The sequence below is a fragment of the Zalophus californianus genome, chromosome 1, assembly GCF_009762305.2.
Source record: "Zalophus californianus isolate mZalCal1 chromosome 1, mZalCal1.pri.v2, whole genome shotgun sequence".
Taxonomy (NCBI): Eukaryota; Metazoa; Chordata; class Mammalia; order Carnivora; family Otariidae; genus Zalophus; species Zalophus californianus.
Genome location: NC_045595.1, coordinates 134,450,953 through 134,466,381, shown reverse-complemented (window position 1 = coordinate 134,466,381; position 15,429 = coordinate 134,450,953). Strand labels below are relative to the sequence as shown.

The 15,429-nt window shown below is 38.1% G+C and overlaps 1 protein-coding gene across 9 annotated transcripts in view; it reads right to left on the bottom strand.

The window, feature by feature from the left end:
• Window positions 1-8,758: 8,758 nt before the first annotated feature.
• Window positions 8,759-15,429, bottom strand: part of KLHL24 (kelch like family member 24) — a 40,782-nt gene continuing 34,111 nt past the window's right edge. For 4 of the 9 annotated variants that reach the window (XM_027582696.2, XM_027582695.2, XM_027582692.2 and 1 more), the window contains one exon: window positions 10,641-11,034. In XM_027582696.2, the coding sequence (XP_027438497.1) occupies window positions 10,834-11,034 (201 nt within the window). In that variant the 3' untranslated portion in view covers window positions 10,641-10,833. Of the gene's footprint in view, window positions 11,035-15,429 lie in introns of all 9 variants that reach the window. The other 5 variants (XM_027582698.1, XM_027582697.1, XM_027582699.1 and 2 more) reach the window with 2 other exon arrangements.

Genomic DNA, 15,429 nt, shown 5'->3' with positions numbered 1-15,429 from the left:
TCTATGAGCCTTTACTGCCTTCCAATAAATTCCTTATTCAGATATATTTGGTTTCAGTCGCATGCCAGCTTTGATCTTAGGCAAACCATTTGGGAGTCTCTTCCACACAAGAGATGATGAAGGCCTGAACTAAGACATTGGGAGGGAGAATGGAAAGATAGATAGATGGAGGGACAGATAGAGAGATAGGCAGATTTAGATATCAAGGAGGAAGAGTTCCAAGCACAAGGTAGATACTCAATATATATTTGAATGCAGGATTGAATAACAGAAAAAAATTACTTCTGGATTTCTGCCTTTGAGAAGCAATTTTGTTGCTATTTGTTGCAGAAGAGAGAATACAAGATAAGTGAGTATTTTTGGAGAAAGAGATTCTAGAGTTTCAGGTGCTAGTAGTCCCATATTAAAGACTAAGGCAGAAATTTCTAGAAGACATTTGGATACAAGCAGGGGCACCTTTTTGGTGCAGTTGGTGGAGCATGCAACTCTTGATCTTGGAGTGGTTAGTTCAAGCCCCATGGTGGGCGTAGAGCTTACTTAAAAAAAATATTAAAAAAAAAGAAAGACGTTTGGATACAAGTATATTGACTGAATATTTATATTTAGGAGTCTTCAAATACAGTTATAACTGGAGCCATAGAAGTGGATAAAATGACCCGGGATAATAGTAGAAATCAAAATTAAGAGCAAGACTGTGAGGGCACCTGGGTGGCTCAGTCGTTAAGCGTCTGCCTTCGGCTCAGGTCATGATCCCAGGGTCCTGGGATCGAGTCCCGCATTGGGCTCCCTGCTCAGCGGGAAGCCTGCTTCTCCCTCTCCCACTCCCCCTGTTTGTGTTCCCTCTCTCGCTGTCTCTCTCTCTCTCTGTTGAAAAATAAATAAAATCTTAAAAAAAAAAAGAGCAAGACTGTGAGATGTCAAATTTGCTATCAACAACATGGTGAATGGTAGGTGTATGGAAGCCACAAGATGAGAAGTGAAAAATGCAACAAACCAGGGCATTAGGGGGTGCCTGGCTTGCTCATTCAGTAGAGCATGCAACTCTTGATCTCAGGGTTATGAGTTTAAGCCCCACATTGTGTGTGGAGCCTACTTAAAAACAAAAAAACCCCCCAAAAAACCACAACCAAAGAAACCCAGGGCATTAGTGCAATGTTTCCTTGTCTTAGCAAGCGGTCCTTCCCTAATTGCTATGCAGTTCCTCACTTGACAGAAAGCTTCTGGAGGACAGGGTCTATCTCATTTGATGTATTAATCCCATGGCACCTTGTTCAGTGCTTGGCACAATCGGAAAGAAGAGACCATAAAATCTCTTTACTCTGAAAATTGATGATTCTTTATTCCTATTTACACAGTTCTCAGTAACTGGAATGCCTATAACTTCCTCTATCACACTATATAGAATTTATCTGTTCACATGTCCACTTCCCTTATCAATCTGTAAACCTTAAGAACAGGGACTGTAACATTCATTAACACAATGCTGGTAGGAAACATTCTGCCTGATCCTCATCAAGGACTCCAGCGTTTGCCAAATAAATGAATAAATAAATGAATGAAATCTGTAAGCTATTAATTACTACCATTCCTGATGAAGCACCATTGTCATGTACAGTGCTGAGTGCTTTTACATTCTAATTTAATCCTCAAACCAAGCCTAAGTGGGAAGGGGGGAAACTGAAACTCAGAAAGGTTAAATATCTTACCCAAAGACATATAGGTAGTAAATGTTAAAGCTGGCATTTGTAAACAGTACTTTATTTTTTTTAATATTTTTTATTTACTTATTTGAGAGAGAGTGAGTGAGAGAGAGCACAAGCAGGGGAAGCAGCAGAGGGAGAGGGAGAAGTAGGCTCCCCGCCGAGCAGGGAGCCCAATGCGGGGCTCGATTCCAGGACCCCGGGATCATGACCCGAGCCAAAGGCAGACGCTTAACGAGTGAGCCACCCAGGTGCCTATAAACAGATGATTTTAAAACCTATTTTCACGGGGCGCCTGGGTGGCTCAGTCGTTAAGCGTCTGCCTTCAGCTCGGGTCATGATCTCAGGGTCCTGGAATCGAGTCCCGCATCGGGCTCCTTGCTGGGCGGGAAGCCTGCTTCTCCCTCTCCCACTCCCCCTGCTTGTGTTCCCTCTCTCGCTGTCTCTCTCTCAAACAAACAAAATCTTTAAAAAAAAATAAAATAAAACCTATTTTCACATTACGCTGCTACCGAGCCTACTCTAAATGTAACAACTAGGACTTTTCAGAAAACCAGGATTAGTGGGTGGCTCCACAGTGCTAACTTTGTCATTAGGGCAATGATTTCCCCAGGGACTTTTTCTACATAAATCAGTCCTGTGTCCTCTGAGAAGATGAGATCAAATATGCAAAGATTTTAATGAAAACATGCAAGGAAATGCTCTGTGAGGGAAAACATGGGGAGAGAGCCGTTAGATGCTAAAAGCAAGTGAAGGGAAGAGGGAAAGGTTGGGTAGAAACATCCTGCATTACCATGTAATCTAATGAGGGCTGGACAAAGTAGAATGGGAGGCATGGAGCCAAAATTCACCATCAGGAGAGACCTGTCTTGGGGCACCTGGGTGGCTCAGTTGGTTAGGTGTTGGACTCTTGATTTCCGCTCAGGTCATGATCTCAGGGTTGTGAGATCAAGACCCGTGTCGGGCTCCGTGCTGAGTAGGGAACCTGCGTAAGATTCTCTCTCTCCATCTGCCCATCACCCCCATCCCTCTTTAAAAAAAAGAAGAAGGAGAAGGAGAAGGAGAAGGAGAAAAAGAAGAAGAAGGAGAAGAAGGAGAAGAAGGAGAGAAAAGAAACGAAAAGGAGACCTATCTTTCGGGAACACATGTGCCTTAAGTAGCCCTGCCACATGACATTGGCTGGGAGCAGCTGGTGGGATGCGTGGCCTCAGTGCAAATGCGAGATGGGTTTCAAAGCCAGCAGCTGGGGCATTATTTGGTCAGTTATGCTCCCTGTAGTTGGCGGCTGGCCAGGCCCATTTCCATGGCTGCCATACCATACTAGAAAGCTTTCTGAGGGTTGCTTTTGCTTTCTCTTTTGTTTTACCTCTTCTGTTGTACACATGTGGACACTGAATTCCTATAAAGCCCTACCATCTTTGGTATCATCCACCAAATCCCAGTAGGATGGAGAGTGTGTGTGAACAAATAAATTTGATCTTCTTTCTTCCTTCCTTTTCCTTCCTTCCTTCCTTTGAGAGAGAGAGTGTGTGCAAGACTGGGAGGAGGGGCAGAGGGAGAGAATCTGACGGCGGAGCCTGACTTGGGGCTCGATCCCATGATCCATGAGATCATGACCTGAGCTGAAACCAAGTTGAGGCTTAACCAACTGCACCACCCAGGCACCCCTAAATGTGATCTTTTAAAATCTCCTTTTCTTCTTCCATTTGGACAAGATGCCTCCCTTTATTGTACTTTCTCTAAATAAAAGGGTATCAGCGCTCAAAGCCTGGACTCCTTTGGACTGATTCCTCTTTAGTGCTTTGGTTGCAGTACATATGGACTGATTATTATGTTTATCAAACTATGACTCAAAAATCCTGTTTTAAGGTCTATTCTGAACAGGCTCTTGTATTGCCATAAAAAACAGAATTGGTGCTTTTTTACCCACTAAAACATTAAGTCCCTCTGTGCTTTGTGAGTCTTAATTTATAAAGGTGACTGAGTGACAATACAAAGAGGTCAGTGCCATTGAGATAAAAGTTTAATGTTACTCATAGTTCCTCCATGTCATGAAGGGCCACAGAGAAAGCACCATTGTCAGGAGGCAAAAAGAAATGAGAAGAGGGGGCGCCTGGGTGGCTCAGTTGGTTAAGCAACTGCCTTCGGCTCAGGTCATGATCCTGGAGTCCTAGGATCGAGTCCCGCATCGGGCTCCCTGCTCAGTGGGGAGTCTGCTTCTCCCTCTGACCCTCCCCCCTCTCATGTGCTCTCTCTCTCAAATAAATAAATAAAATCTTAAAAAAGAAAAAAGAAATGAGGGGAGAGCATATGCTAGAGCTTTTATTGGCGTTTCCATGAGGAAATCAAGGCAGGACAGGGTATACAGTTTAAGACTGGCTAGTTTTAATAATGCTGGCAGGCTTCGGGACAGAGGAGCTGTTCATAGTTGTCTGGTACCTGGCCCTGGAGTGATTCAGGGTGGGGAAAATATTGGCTTGGTGTGTGAGAGTTAAAGGAGGTGGCTGGGGTATGGACAAAAGATTGTTTGGTTTATATATGAAAGGTCGGCTCACTGACAAGTTGGTTACTGTTTCCAGGAATTAGCTAGTTTTAGGAAGGGCAGTTTCTCCCAGCAAAGTTCCCCCAATATGTCAAAACGTTATATAATATAAACAAAAAATAAAGGCCTCAACAAAATTAGGAGGAAAACCATGCCTTTTGATTTTCTAAATCTCCATTAATGGTTAATATCAGAGAAGCAGAAGGCAGGTTTAGCCCATTTTTTTCCTCATTCTATTAAGAGTGCAGATGATTTTTTTCCTTAAAGTAAGCTCTACCTGGGTCACCTGGGTGGCTCAGTCGGTGAAGCGTCTGCCTTCAGCTCAGGTCATGATCTCAGGGTCCTGGGATTGAGCCCTGAGTCATGCTCCCTGCTTAGCAGGGGAGTCTGCTTCTCCCTCTCTGCCCCCACCACCGCCCCCTGCTTGTGCTGTCTCAAATAAATAAAATCTTAAAAAAACAAAATAAAATAAGCTCTTTATGTTTAACTTGGGGCTTGGACTCAACAACCCTGAGATCAAGAGTCACATGCTCTACCGAGTGAGCCAGTCAGCTGCCTCAAGAGTACAGGTGATTTTTTAAAGATAAAATTGAAATTCTTTACCCATTGTCAATGGTTTTCCAATTTTAAGCTAACAAATACTTTTTATTTTTTCAACTCCTTCCCTACTTTCACGTATTGCATTTTTGTCCTAAACTAGCTGCATGGACAAGGAGCCAACATTTATGTTCTCCTCTTCTGTGCCAGAACTATTCACCCTTTAACACACACGTCCCCTTAGCTCATCTCCTTACAACAAGCCTGTGAAGTGGGGATCATGACCTTTCCTAGAATAAGGAAAGTAGGGTTCAGGAGTTAAATGGCTTTATGGTAGAGCACTGGTTGGAATCAGTTCTGATGAAGCCCATGCACTTCCCAGGTGTGGCTACAAAGGAATTGAGTCAAAGGAAAAATTGTTAACATTTATTATTTAAGAAGCACTCTAACTTGCCATTTTTATGGCACAATTTAAAAACTAAGCATAAAAAGCTAAGCATTGCACATGCTTCTATAACGTATTTGTATCTTTTCAAAATTTTACTTTTGTTAATGTAAAATCAGACATTGCCCCTCCTGTAAATAATATACCCTCTCTTTGACATCTGAAAGAAAATTTCTTAAGTCCTTTACTCTTAATATCACTACAGGGGTACTTTTGAGAGTCAAATCAAAGAACACTAGAGTACACGTTATGGGTAACTTTCTGGTAATTAAAATTTTTTTTTGTGGATAGGTAACACTTCCATGTGGTTCAGACTAAAACATTGATTATATGCATATTTATAATTACATACAATTATATGAGTATGCAGTGGTGTTTCCTTTTTACTTGCTCCTCAGCCACCGTATTTCTTGATATACATCAATGTTTTATTTATTCTTCTAGTTACTTTATGGACATACCAGTAAATATGCACATATATTAATATGAATTTTCCTCCATCCCTTTTTTTTGCACAACCATTTGGATGTATTTATATTATGTATTTATTTGACAGAGAGAGAGACAGAGGGGGACACAAGCAGGGGGAGCAGGAGAGGGAGAAGCAAGCTTCCCCCTGAGCAGGGAGCCCGATATGGGGCTCCATCCCAAGATCACGACCCGAGCCAAAGGCAGACACCCAACGACTGAGCCACCCAGGCACCCCTCATTTGGATGTATTTAAAATAAAACAAAGCAACAAGTTTTTGGTAAACAAAATTTAATACAACTGTATAGTCAAATAATAATGGTTAAAGGACATTTTATTAGATACAACTTTAAAAAAATTAAACTATGCACAAAGTATATCTAAACAAGACATATAAGTATTACTGTGCTACAACCAAATTGAGAACAAATGACAAAGCATTTTTTTTCACTGTGAAGATTCTTGGAGCCTCTCACGGAAAGCAAGTGACATTTGGCTGCCATAGGTCTATACAAGTTGTAAAGCATATTATGCTCTTTTTCAACTCTATAATTGTTGTCTTACCTCCAGAAATTCTCAATAATTTAAATAAAGAAACTGGGGGTGGGGAGGGATGATGGGGAAAGCAAGAGTAAGAACTTTTTCAGGAAATATAAAAGACTATAGAAGGAAAAAAATAATACATAAGGATGGAACAAAAATAAGTACATTTACTTTTCTGACATTAGATGTAGATATTGCAAATGATGTTTTCAAACGTTTAATCAATGTTAGATGTTTGTCTGAATATCTTAAAAAGCACCTTGGTAACAAAAACAAACAAAACCCTCAAATATAATAAAACTCCAAACACTCAACAACATTTCTTAATATTCTCATTCTGCCAAGCAACCACATGGTGCTTATTAAAAAATTTAAGAAGGGGAGTTTACTTACTCGGTAGGAAACAAATATGAAACTCATCTAAGGTAAGCGTCATTTAGTATGAAAAAAAGTTGAAATAGCACTAGAGAACTTAAGGCACATAAATTCAGATGCAGTTATTTTGAAAACATTAAATTCTTTTTCTTTGGAACAATATATAAAATAAGTTATGACTACTGCTGTTTTAAAAAAATTACGATCATCTTTAGCACTAAGTAAATTTAATATCTAAGGCAATCACACAAATGTAACACATTCATAAAAAACATTAAAAAATGTCTGAAGTATGTTGAAAATGTCTCTGGAATTATCAGTTCACACTCTGGCTCAAGTGGTTTCTGATGTCTAGCATTAGATGTGACAGTAAGTAGAGCTACCTAGTCAAACCTACTTAAAGGCCAACCAAATTGCCCCCATTCTGGTTACCTGATATGGCGAATTTGTTTATTTAACTAAAAAGAATAATGGGGTGAGGTGATGTAAACCTGGCTTTCAATATAATGCACAAGAAATTCTAATAAGGCCAAAATTATGTTGAGGTTCACTGGTGTCTTGAGTTTAGTAAAATAAAGGCTTCCATAGGAAACCTTTAAGAGACATTATCTTATCACTTGGCACCATATAAATAGCTATCTCTTCTCTTTGAAAATACACTCTGGAGATGTCTTTTCCACATATAAATCTCAAGACACGAAAGGCACACACAACAATTCAAACCCTCTCTTTTCATGTTTGGGTTCTCACAGCAATTCTTTTTTTAAAAAAATCTATTGCCATATCCAGACAACAGGAAAAAAAAAAACAATACACACCTGGTTTGCGTATTGACAAAAGTAGTATAACTGAACCTTTGTCTTTCCTGAGTTTCAAAAGGGTATATGACAGTAGAGAGACATAAACAATTCGTATTCACTAAGAGAAAATGTATCAGTCCACAAAACATTTTCATCTTTCTAAATATAAAAGAATGAATGTTCAACCACTGCCTGTGTGAAGCCCATTTACCAAATTAAATTTACTCTAGGATCATGAACTGAAGTTTATAGAGTTATGGCACTTTAAACACCCCAAATAGGCAAAAATGACAAGTGAATACCCTCCCTGAGTATTTACACCATTTTTTTCTTACCACCTGGTTTAAATGGAGTAAATATATTTCAGTCATCTAGGGAAACAAAAGGTTACTGAAGATTCAATAAGCTACTATTTCATACCTGTGCAGTAGTCAGTGGGAAGAGTAAATTTGAAAACGAAGGTCTACTGTTGTAAAAATCAGACCACTTTATAGCTCACTCATCAATAGGAAAATACACGTTCATGAACAAAAAACAACTATACTTTCCTGTTAATCCACAAAACATACACTCGAATTCCTTTTCCCACCGAGGTATCACAGATGGGTTTAGCAAACTTGTCTCTACCTCCAATTTGTTTTCTGATCTCGTGAAAATTTATGTATTACATAGATTCTGACTGTATACAACTCATTATACTAATACTCATGTACTTTCAAACTTTTTTTAAGAAATCACTATACCCAATGTGGGGCTCAAACTCACGACCCCAAGATCAAGAGTCGCATGCTCTACTGACTGAGCCAGCCAGGTGCCCCCCATCATGTACTTTCAAATGTAAAAGAGTTTTATAGAAATGTCCAAACAAACAAAAAAAATCTTCCGGAAATGAATTTAATTAAGTCAACCAATTCTTACTTTATGTGTTTTCCGATCATCACAAACTGATCAAATTCTTGGTGTTTGTATATATGTGTGTACATGACCATACTATCTATCTATACATGTATATACATACATACTAACCCAAAGGCTTATATGAGCATCTCCTATCAAAAGGAAATCTGTCAACTATGTGATGACAGTATGAATATAATCTGACACAATTTGGTTGATGAATCCCTTTTGGTATACTAATTATACCCTAAAATTCTTTTATCAATGCTAACACCATTACTTATCAACAATCAGTAAAGGAAGATAAATAGTTAAAGGGTATTAAAATATCAGTTGAGTAATTTCAAAAATTGTTAATTTCATAGGATTCAAGCTAAGTTTTTGGTGGCTTACTTAATTTATGTAGTTTTAAATTATGTAGAAAAAATTAAACAATATTGGCATGAGGTCTATGTTTAAACAAATTGTTTTATAGGATTTCATTTCAAATTTAGTACAATAAACACATGGATATTAAAAATAAATGTATAAAGAAATACAAGTAAATACTTAATACTTTTACAATAGACAAAAGTACTACAATACAAGTGATCTTGAGAAGGTTTGTGTGTGAAGTGTCTGTATTTATGGATGGGCATGATCTTACAAATACACATAAAAATAACAAGTGTCATTTGTATAATCCTCAGCATTTACAAAACACTTTTCTCATACATTATCTCATCTACCGCAAAGAATCTCTGAACTAAACAGGTTCCATTATCTACAAAAGGTATATTGCAGATGTTTACTTTAGAATTAAAACAAGTATCCCAATTGTATTTACAATGGTCTTTCAACTAAAATGATAGAAAATTATTTCCTGAATTGCTCTGACAATTATCAGAAAAAGGTACATATCATTTCCAAATTATGATTTGAAAAATTTAATTCCCTAAACATTTATAAGATCTTTAGAGTTTTCCTCAGAATTCAGATTCCAGCTAAGTTGGCACTGATGCCACATAGTTTTTAGGAATCTCTGTATCCTTCTAAGATGAGAAAACAAAATGGTTTATCTATGTTAGGTTTTTTTATTACTAACTTGGTTTTAACAGAAATCTGGTGGCACTATAATCACACATTTGCATCATCTCTCCTGTGACAAGGAGTATATAATTACGTGAGACAACAGTAGTGCCTGGGCAGTTGAAACCCAGCAGGCTACCTGGTACATCCCTGGAATATCCCTAAAATGTTGTAAATTATATCTTTCACCCAAGAATAACAGTAATCACTTATACTACAGTTCCTGCCATTCCATTTGCCTTAGAAAAAATTTTACATTCCTCTTTGAAAACTAGTAAGCTTATAAACTGGAGCTGAAAAATCTAGACAAAGGCAATTTGTTGTAGAGAAGCTTGAGAATGTTGACCAGGATTTTCCGCAATTGGTACCAACTGAAAGATTTATCTTAAAAGACTGCAAATACCACTGTTAGTTTTTTTGGATAGCTAATTTTAAAAGAAAAACGGACCCACTGATAGGTGATCCCTGCTTTATCCTTTAAAGGCAACTCAAGAGTGGAGACTCCAGGATTTTTACCTGTTCACAGGAAAGGAGGATAGCCAGGGAAGAGGTCCTCACCCAAAGCACCATACTAATGAAGTCAAACCCTGCTGGGCTAGGGAGGAGACCTGTCCTTGTCTTACACAAAATAGTATCACAAAATGGATTTCAACTCTCTTGCCAGGTTCAAGAAAAGGTGCTTCCTTAGAGGATTTAGAGATGATACATAAGTACTTTGAGAGCCACAGTGGGTCGTTTTTCCCTTCAACAGTCTTACATAATTTTTTCTTAGGAATTAACCTATAATTTTAATCTGCATTTTAGGGGCACTTGCTTTTCTATCTCCTACCCAATGTTCTTCCAAAAATATGTTTAATATAAGCAATTCTAAGAAGTCATGATAATTCAGTATTTTATGATACTCAAATTGTTGTCATTACATTTTTATCAATTACTGAAAAAAATCTTCAATAAAATTAATCAGTTTGGATATATTTTTAGTGAAAAAGATTTTTTAAACTGACTTCCTCCCTTTGTAAGCATTCTAAGCATTATGTGAGTCAACCTAAATGAAGCCTAAGTCATGCAATTTTCTATACATGTATGACAAAATAAGGAATATACAGGCTTACAGATAAGCATATATAAATGGAGAAACCATTCACAAATTCCTGAAAGTTACACAGGCAGACATTATTTCCTACTCCACATGAGTTTCTTACAAGTACTTACAAAGGTACACTCTCAAAACCCAAGCAATAACCACTATTACTTTCAACAACAATTTTTTTTTTCCAATTACAGGAAAGGCTTTATTACAGTTTGAAAGATGGATATTTCGGGGAAAAGGCACCACAATTATTATTTTTACTTTTTTGTGTACATGGCACAAAGGAGATATGTCAAGTTCTCACTCTGGAGTTCTTAGAACCTCTCATCTTGGATCAGTGTGGCTTCTTGGGTGAGGTATCCTGGCTTTAGAGCTTAAAGCATTTTTCATTGTATCTATGTATGGTCACACAGCCGTGATAGGACACTGGCCTGGGCATTGCAGCCACCCCTGTGATGATACTTGTTGCAGGATCATAACAGAGAATAGTGTCTGTGGCTTCTCCATTTTCCCGTCTTCCACCCAGGATATATATTTTACCATTACACACAGACATACCGCAGTTTTCCTGTTGAACCAAATACATTTAAAAAAAAAAAAATTAACTCTTAAAGGTAAGGGATTTGGTAGCAAACTGAAAAGTAAAATAAGACATGCTTTAACAAACAAAGAAGTCATGAAATAAGCTCCCTTTTGCCTAACTCCTGCTCTATGTGTGAGTTCTAGATAATTTTGCATGAATGAAATGTTAAAATAAAATATATGTTATGATTGGGGCCAAGATGTGGGAGGTGAAGTGGGGATAGTGGACTGAGAGAAGGGTTTTAACTTAATAGTAGTTGAACAAAAATATTTTCAGAGAGTGTGGCTTGCTTCTCCTATTACAGGGAGGTCCTTTATTACAGCAAGTGGCTATTACCTGAGCAAGGAGTAGGAATATTAATCATTATGTGAGATTACCCACAAGTTGAATGAATGAATGAGAGAAAGACTTATAAACAAATTAACAAAGCACTGTTATAGGGGCTTGGCTGGGATACAGAAACTCCCCAAATAATATTTTAACTTTGTACATAATGGGATTCATAGCTGAATTTTACTCTTTTCTCTCAATAACATAATTACTATAAAAAACAAATATTCTTGCAAGGATGAGAGTGATTCTTCCAAGAAAGAAATTACACTAAAATTGTCTCCCTATTTCATAGATCTGGTTATGCTGTAGGTCAAATATTCTATTTACATTACTTTAATTTTTCAATTACTTTAATTCAGAAAGTTATTACATATTACTATCATCCTATTTGTATATAACTAACAAGATAGGTTCTACCAATCAGTACAATAAACATTTTTACTTGACAAGATTTGCTGTGTATGTAAGTTTTGCTTTTTTTAAAGATTTTATTTATTTATTTGAAAGAGAGAAAGCATGAGCAGGTGGAGGGGAGCAGAGGCAGAGGGAGAAGCAGACTCCTGGCTGAGCAGGGAACCTGAAGTGGGGCTTGATTCCAGGACCCTGAGATCAGGACCTGAGCTGAAGGCAGAGGCTTAACGGACTGAGCCATCTAGGTGCCCCTAAGTTTTGCTCTTATAGAAGAAATTAAATCTTGGTAGACTTATATAATAGAAGATAATATCTTCTGGTCTAAAAGAATTCGTGAGTACTTAAAAATACCTATATTAGAGTTTACACATACCCAGAATAACCTGGTCCATTATCATTAATGAACGACAAACTTTTATCTAGAATGTCACCCATGAATTGTACCAATTATGTGCCAAACTACAACATTTTTCATCTAAAACACAGTGAGCTCTTTCTATAAATTCTAAAAGTTCTGAATACAACAAAAAACAATATCATCCTCAGTTTTCAGATAGAACCTAGCCTATAGTATTGAACCTTACAGTCACTTTAATGGTGATTCTTAAACTATATAATTACAGGATCTTATTACAAGTCATTTCAGGTAGGGGTGCCTGGGTGGCTCAGTAGTTAAGCATCTGCCTTCGGCTCAGGTCATGATCCCAGGGTCCTGGGATCGAGTCCTGCATCGGGCTCCCTGCTCCGCAGGAAGGCTGCTTCTCCCTTTCCCACTCTCCCTGCTTGTGTTCCCTCTCTAGCTGTGTCTCTCTCTGTCAAATAAATAAATAAAATCTTAAAAAACAAAAACAAAAAACAATGTCATTTCAGGTAATAATGCTCAGAAATAAATGAAGCAAGCAATCTTGAAATCAGTTATTCCTTCAGATCAGGAAATTACTTGTATCAGATATAGTAACTTATTTCACTCTATTAGAATCTCAAGAGTAATGACAGCTCTTAAGAAAAATAATTTATTGGGGCACCTCAGTGGCTCAGTCGGTAAGCATCTGCCTTCAGCTCAGGTCATGATCCCAGGGTTCTGGGATCAAGCCCCATGTCTGGCTCCCTGCTCAGCAGAGAGCCTGCTTCTCCCTCTCCCTCTGCTGTTCCCTCTGCTTGTATGCTCTCTCTCTCTGTGTCAAATAAAGTCTTAAAACAAGAGAAAAATATTTTAATTCATGAAGTTTTATTTATTTATTTTTAAGATTTTATTTAAGTAATCTCTACACCCAACCTGGGGCTTGAATTCACAACCCGGAGATCAAGAGTTGCTTGCTCTCCTGACTGAGCCAGGCAGGTGCCTCAGTACATGAAGTTTTAATGTTATTTTTCAAGACTGGAGTGAAACATGATCCTAATATTAAAAAAAAAAACCCTCCCCTTATTATTTTTTATAATGCTTAATGCTTAAATGTTAAAATTCCAACTTAGAGTCAGATTTTTTCATTTATTATTCTAAACTTTAATGACATTTTAAATACCTGGGCTACTGAAGAGGGACTGAAAAAACTTCATCATGGACCTAAAAAAAAATTCCACAATTTTTCAAAGGATGTTCCTGACAAGAGTTAAAAAGCAAAATATGTTTAAAATAGCAAGTCGTGGCTTTTAGGAATTACGCAGAGTCAAGAGGCGTGGAAATGGTAAGGGACAGAAAGAGAAAAAGGCTGCATTAGGTCCATTAGATCTGCAAAACAAAGAGCTCATTTTTTCAGCGTTTTTGCCACTTAATATTCTAAACATTTAAAAAAAGTTTGACTCAGGGGTGCCTGGGTGGCTCAGTCGTTAAACATCTGCCTTCAGCTCAGGTCATGATCCCAGGATCCTGGGATCGAGTCCCGCATCGGGCTCCCTGCTCGGCGGGAAGCCTGCTTCTCCCTCTCCCACTCCCCCTGCTTGTGTTCCCTCTCTCGCTGTATCTCTGTCAAATAAATAAAATCTTTAAAAAAAATAAAAATAAAAAAAGTTTGACTCAACTGTCTAATATGAAATTACAGTTGATTTTTCCTTTTTCACTGATTAGCATTAAATGGTAGGCAAACACAGTTCAAAAATTACCAATCAATAACATTTACAAAGATAAAAAGATTTTTAAAAAGAATTTATTTATTTATTTGACAGAGAGAGAGAGGGACAGTACAAGCAGCGGGAGCAACAGAGGGAGAGGGAGAAGCAGGCTCTCTGCTGAGCAGGGAGCCCCACACGGGGCTTGATCCCAGAACCCTGGGATTATGACCTGAGCTGAAGGCAGACACTTAACCGACTGAGCCTCCCAGGCACCCCTACAAAGATATACTTAGAGGTACTGGTAGTAAGAATGAACTGAGGAGAAAAGATAATCCCAGAAATCTCCGTGTTTTTTGTTTCAAGAGATTTGACGTAGAATATTTGATTTGGACTTCAATGATTTCTCTTTGTCATAATAGACTTAATATACTTTTTTAAAAAAAAGATTTTTTTATTTATTCGACAGAGAGAAAGACAGCAAGAGAGGGAACATAAGCAGGGTGAGTGGGAGAGGGAGAAGCAGGCTTCCCGCCGAGCAGGGAGACCAATGCAGGGCTCGATCCCAGGTTCATGACCCTGGGATCATGACCTGAGCTGAAGGGAGATGCTTAAAGACTGAGCCACCCAGGCGCCCCGTGATTTAATATACTTCTGAGCTAAATGTTTTTTCTTTGAAATTTTCAAAGTCGTGTTATTCATTAATTAGAAAAAATGTGCCATGTTTGTCCTGTTGTTTATTCTTAGTTTTATCTCAATCATGTAGTTAGAAACATATTCACTGTACGCCCTGCATTATGATAGATGCTGAAAATTATCTTCCTAAATTGTTATCATTTTCTACAGTATAGCCAAGTTCTGAATGAACAGTACTTCTTGGCAAAAATGCATTACACTTTATTTATTTTAAATATTTTATTTATTTATTTGACAGAGAGAGACATAGCGAGAGCAGGAACAGCAGCAGGGGGAGTGGGAGAGGGAGAAGCAGGCCTCCCCCCAAGCAGGGAGCCCGATGTGGGGCTTGATCCCAGGACCCTGGGACCATGACCCGAGCCAAAGGCAGACGCCTAATAACTGAGCCACCCAGGCGCCCCTGTATTATACTTTAAAATATTCACTGTAAGCCAATAAAGATTAGCTTTGATTAAAAAATTTAGAAATTGGGGTGTCTGGCTGGCTCAGTTGGTAGAGCATGTGACTCCTGATCTCAGGGTCAGGAGTCCAAGCCCCATGTTGGGGGTAGAGTTTACTTAAAAAAAAATTATAAGTAAGTGTAAACACTTGTCGCACAGGTGAATGTGGCTATAATATGGGTTCTTATATGGTAGGGCACACCCTCACCTCTACAGACCTGGAGATTGTCCTTTCCAGGAAAGGCCATTGAACTAGAGAATGTGATTCATTTTTACTCAAATGTGATACAAGAGGGATAGAAGATTATATTCCCTCTATACCATGAAGCTGAAGGTCTTATTATGTCCCTTTCATCAGTTGAGGCAATGTTACTTTGAATACATTTTAGAGACTATACCTCAATGTCAAAAACTTTAGAAAAATGGTGTTACATTCAAACCCTACTCATTACCT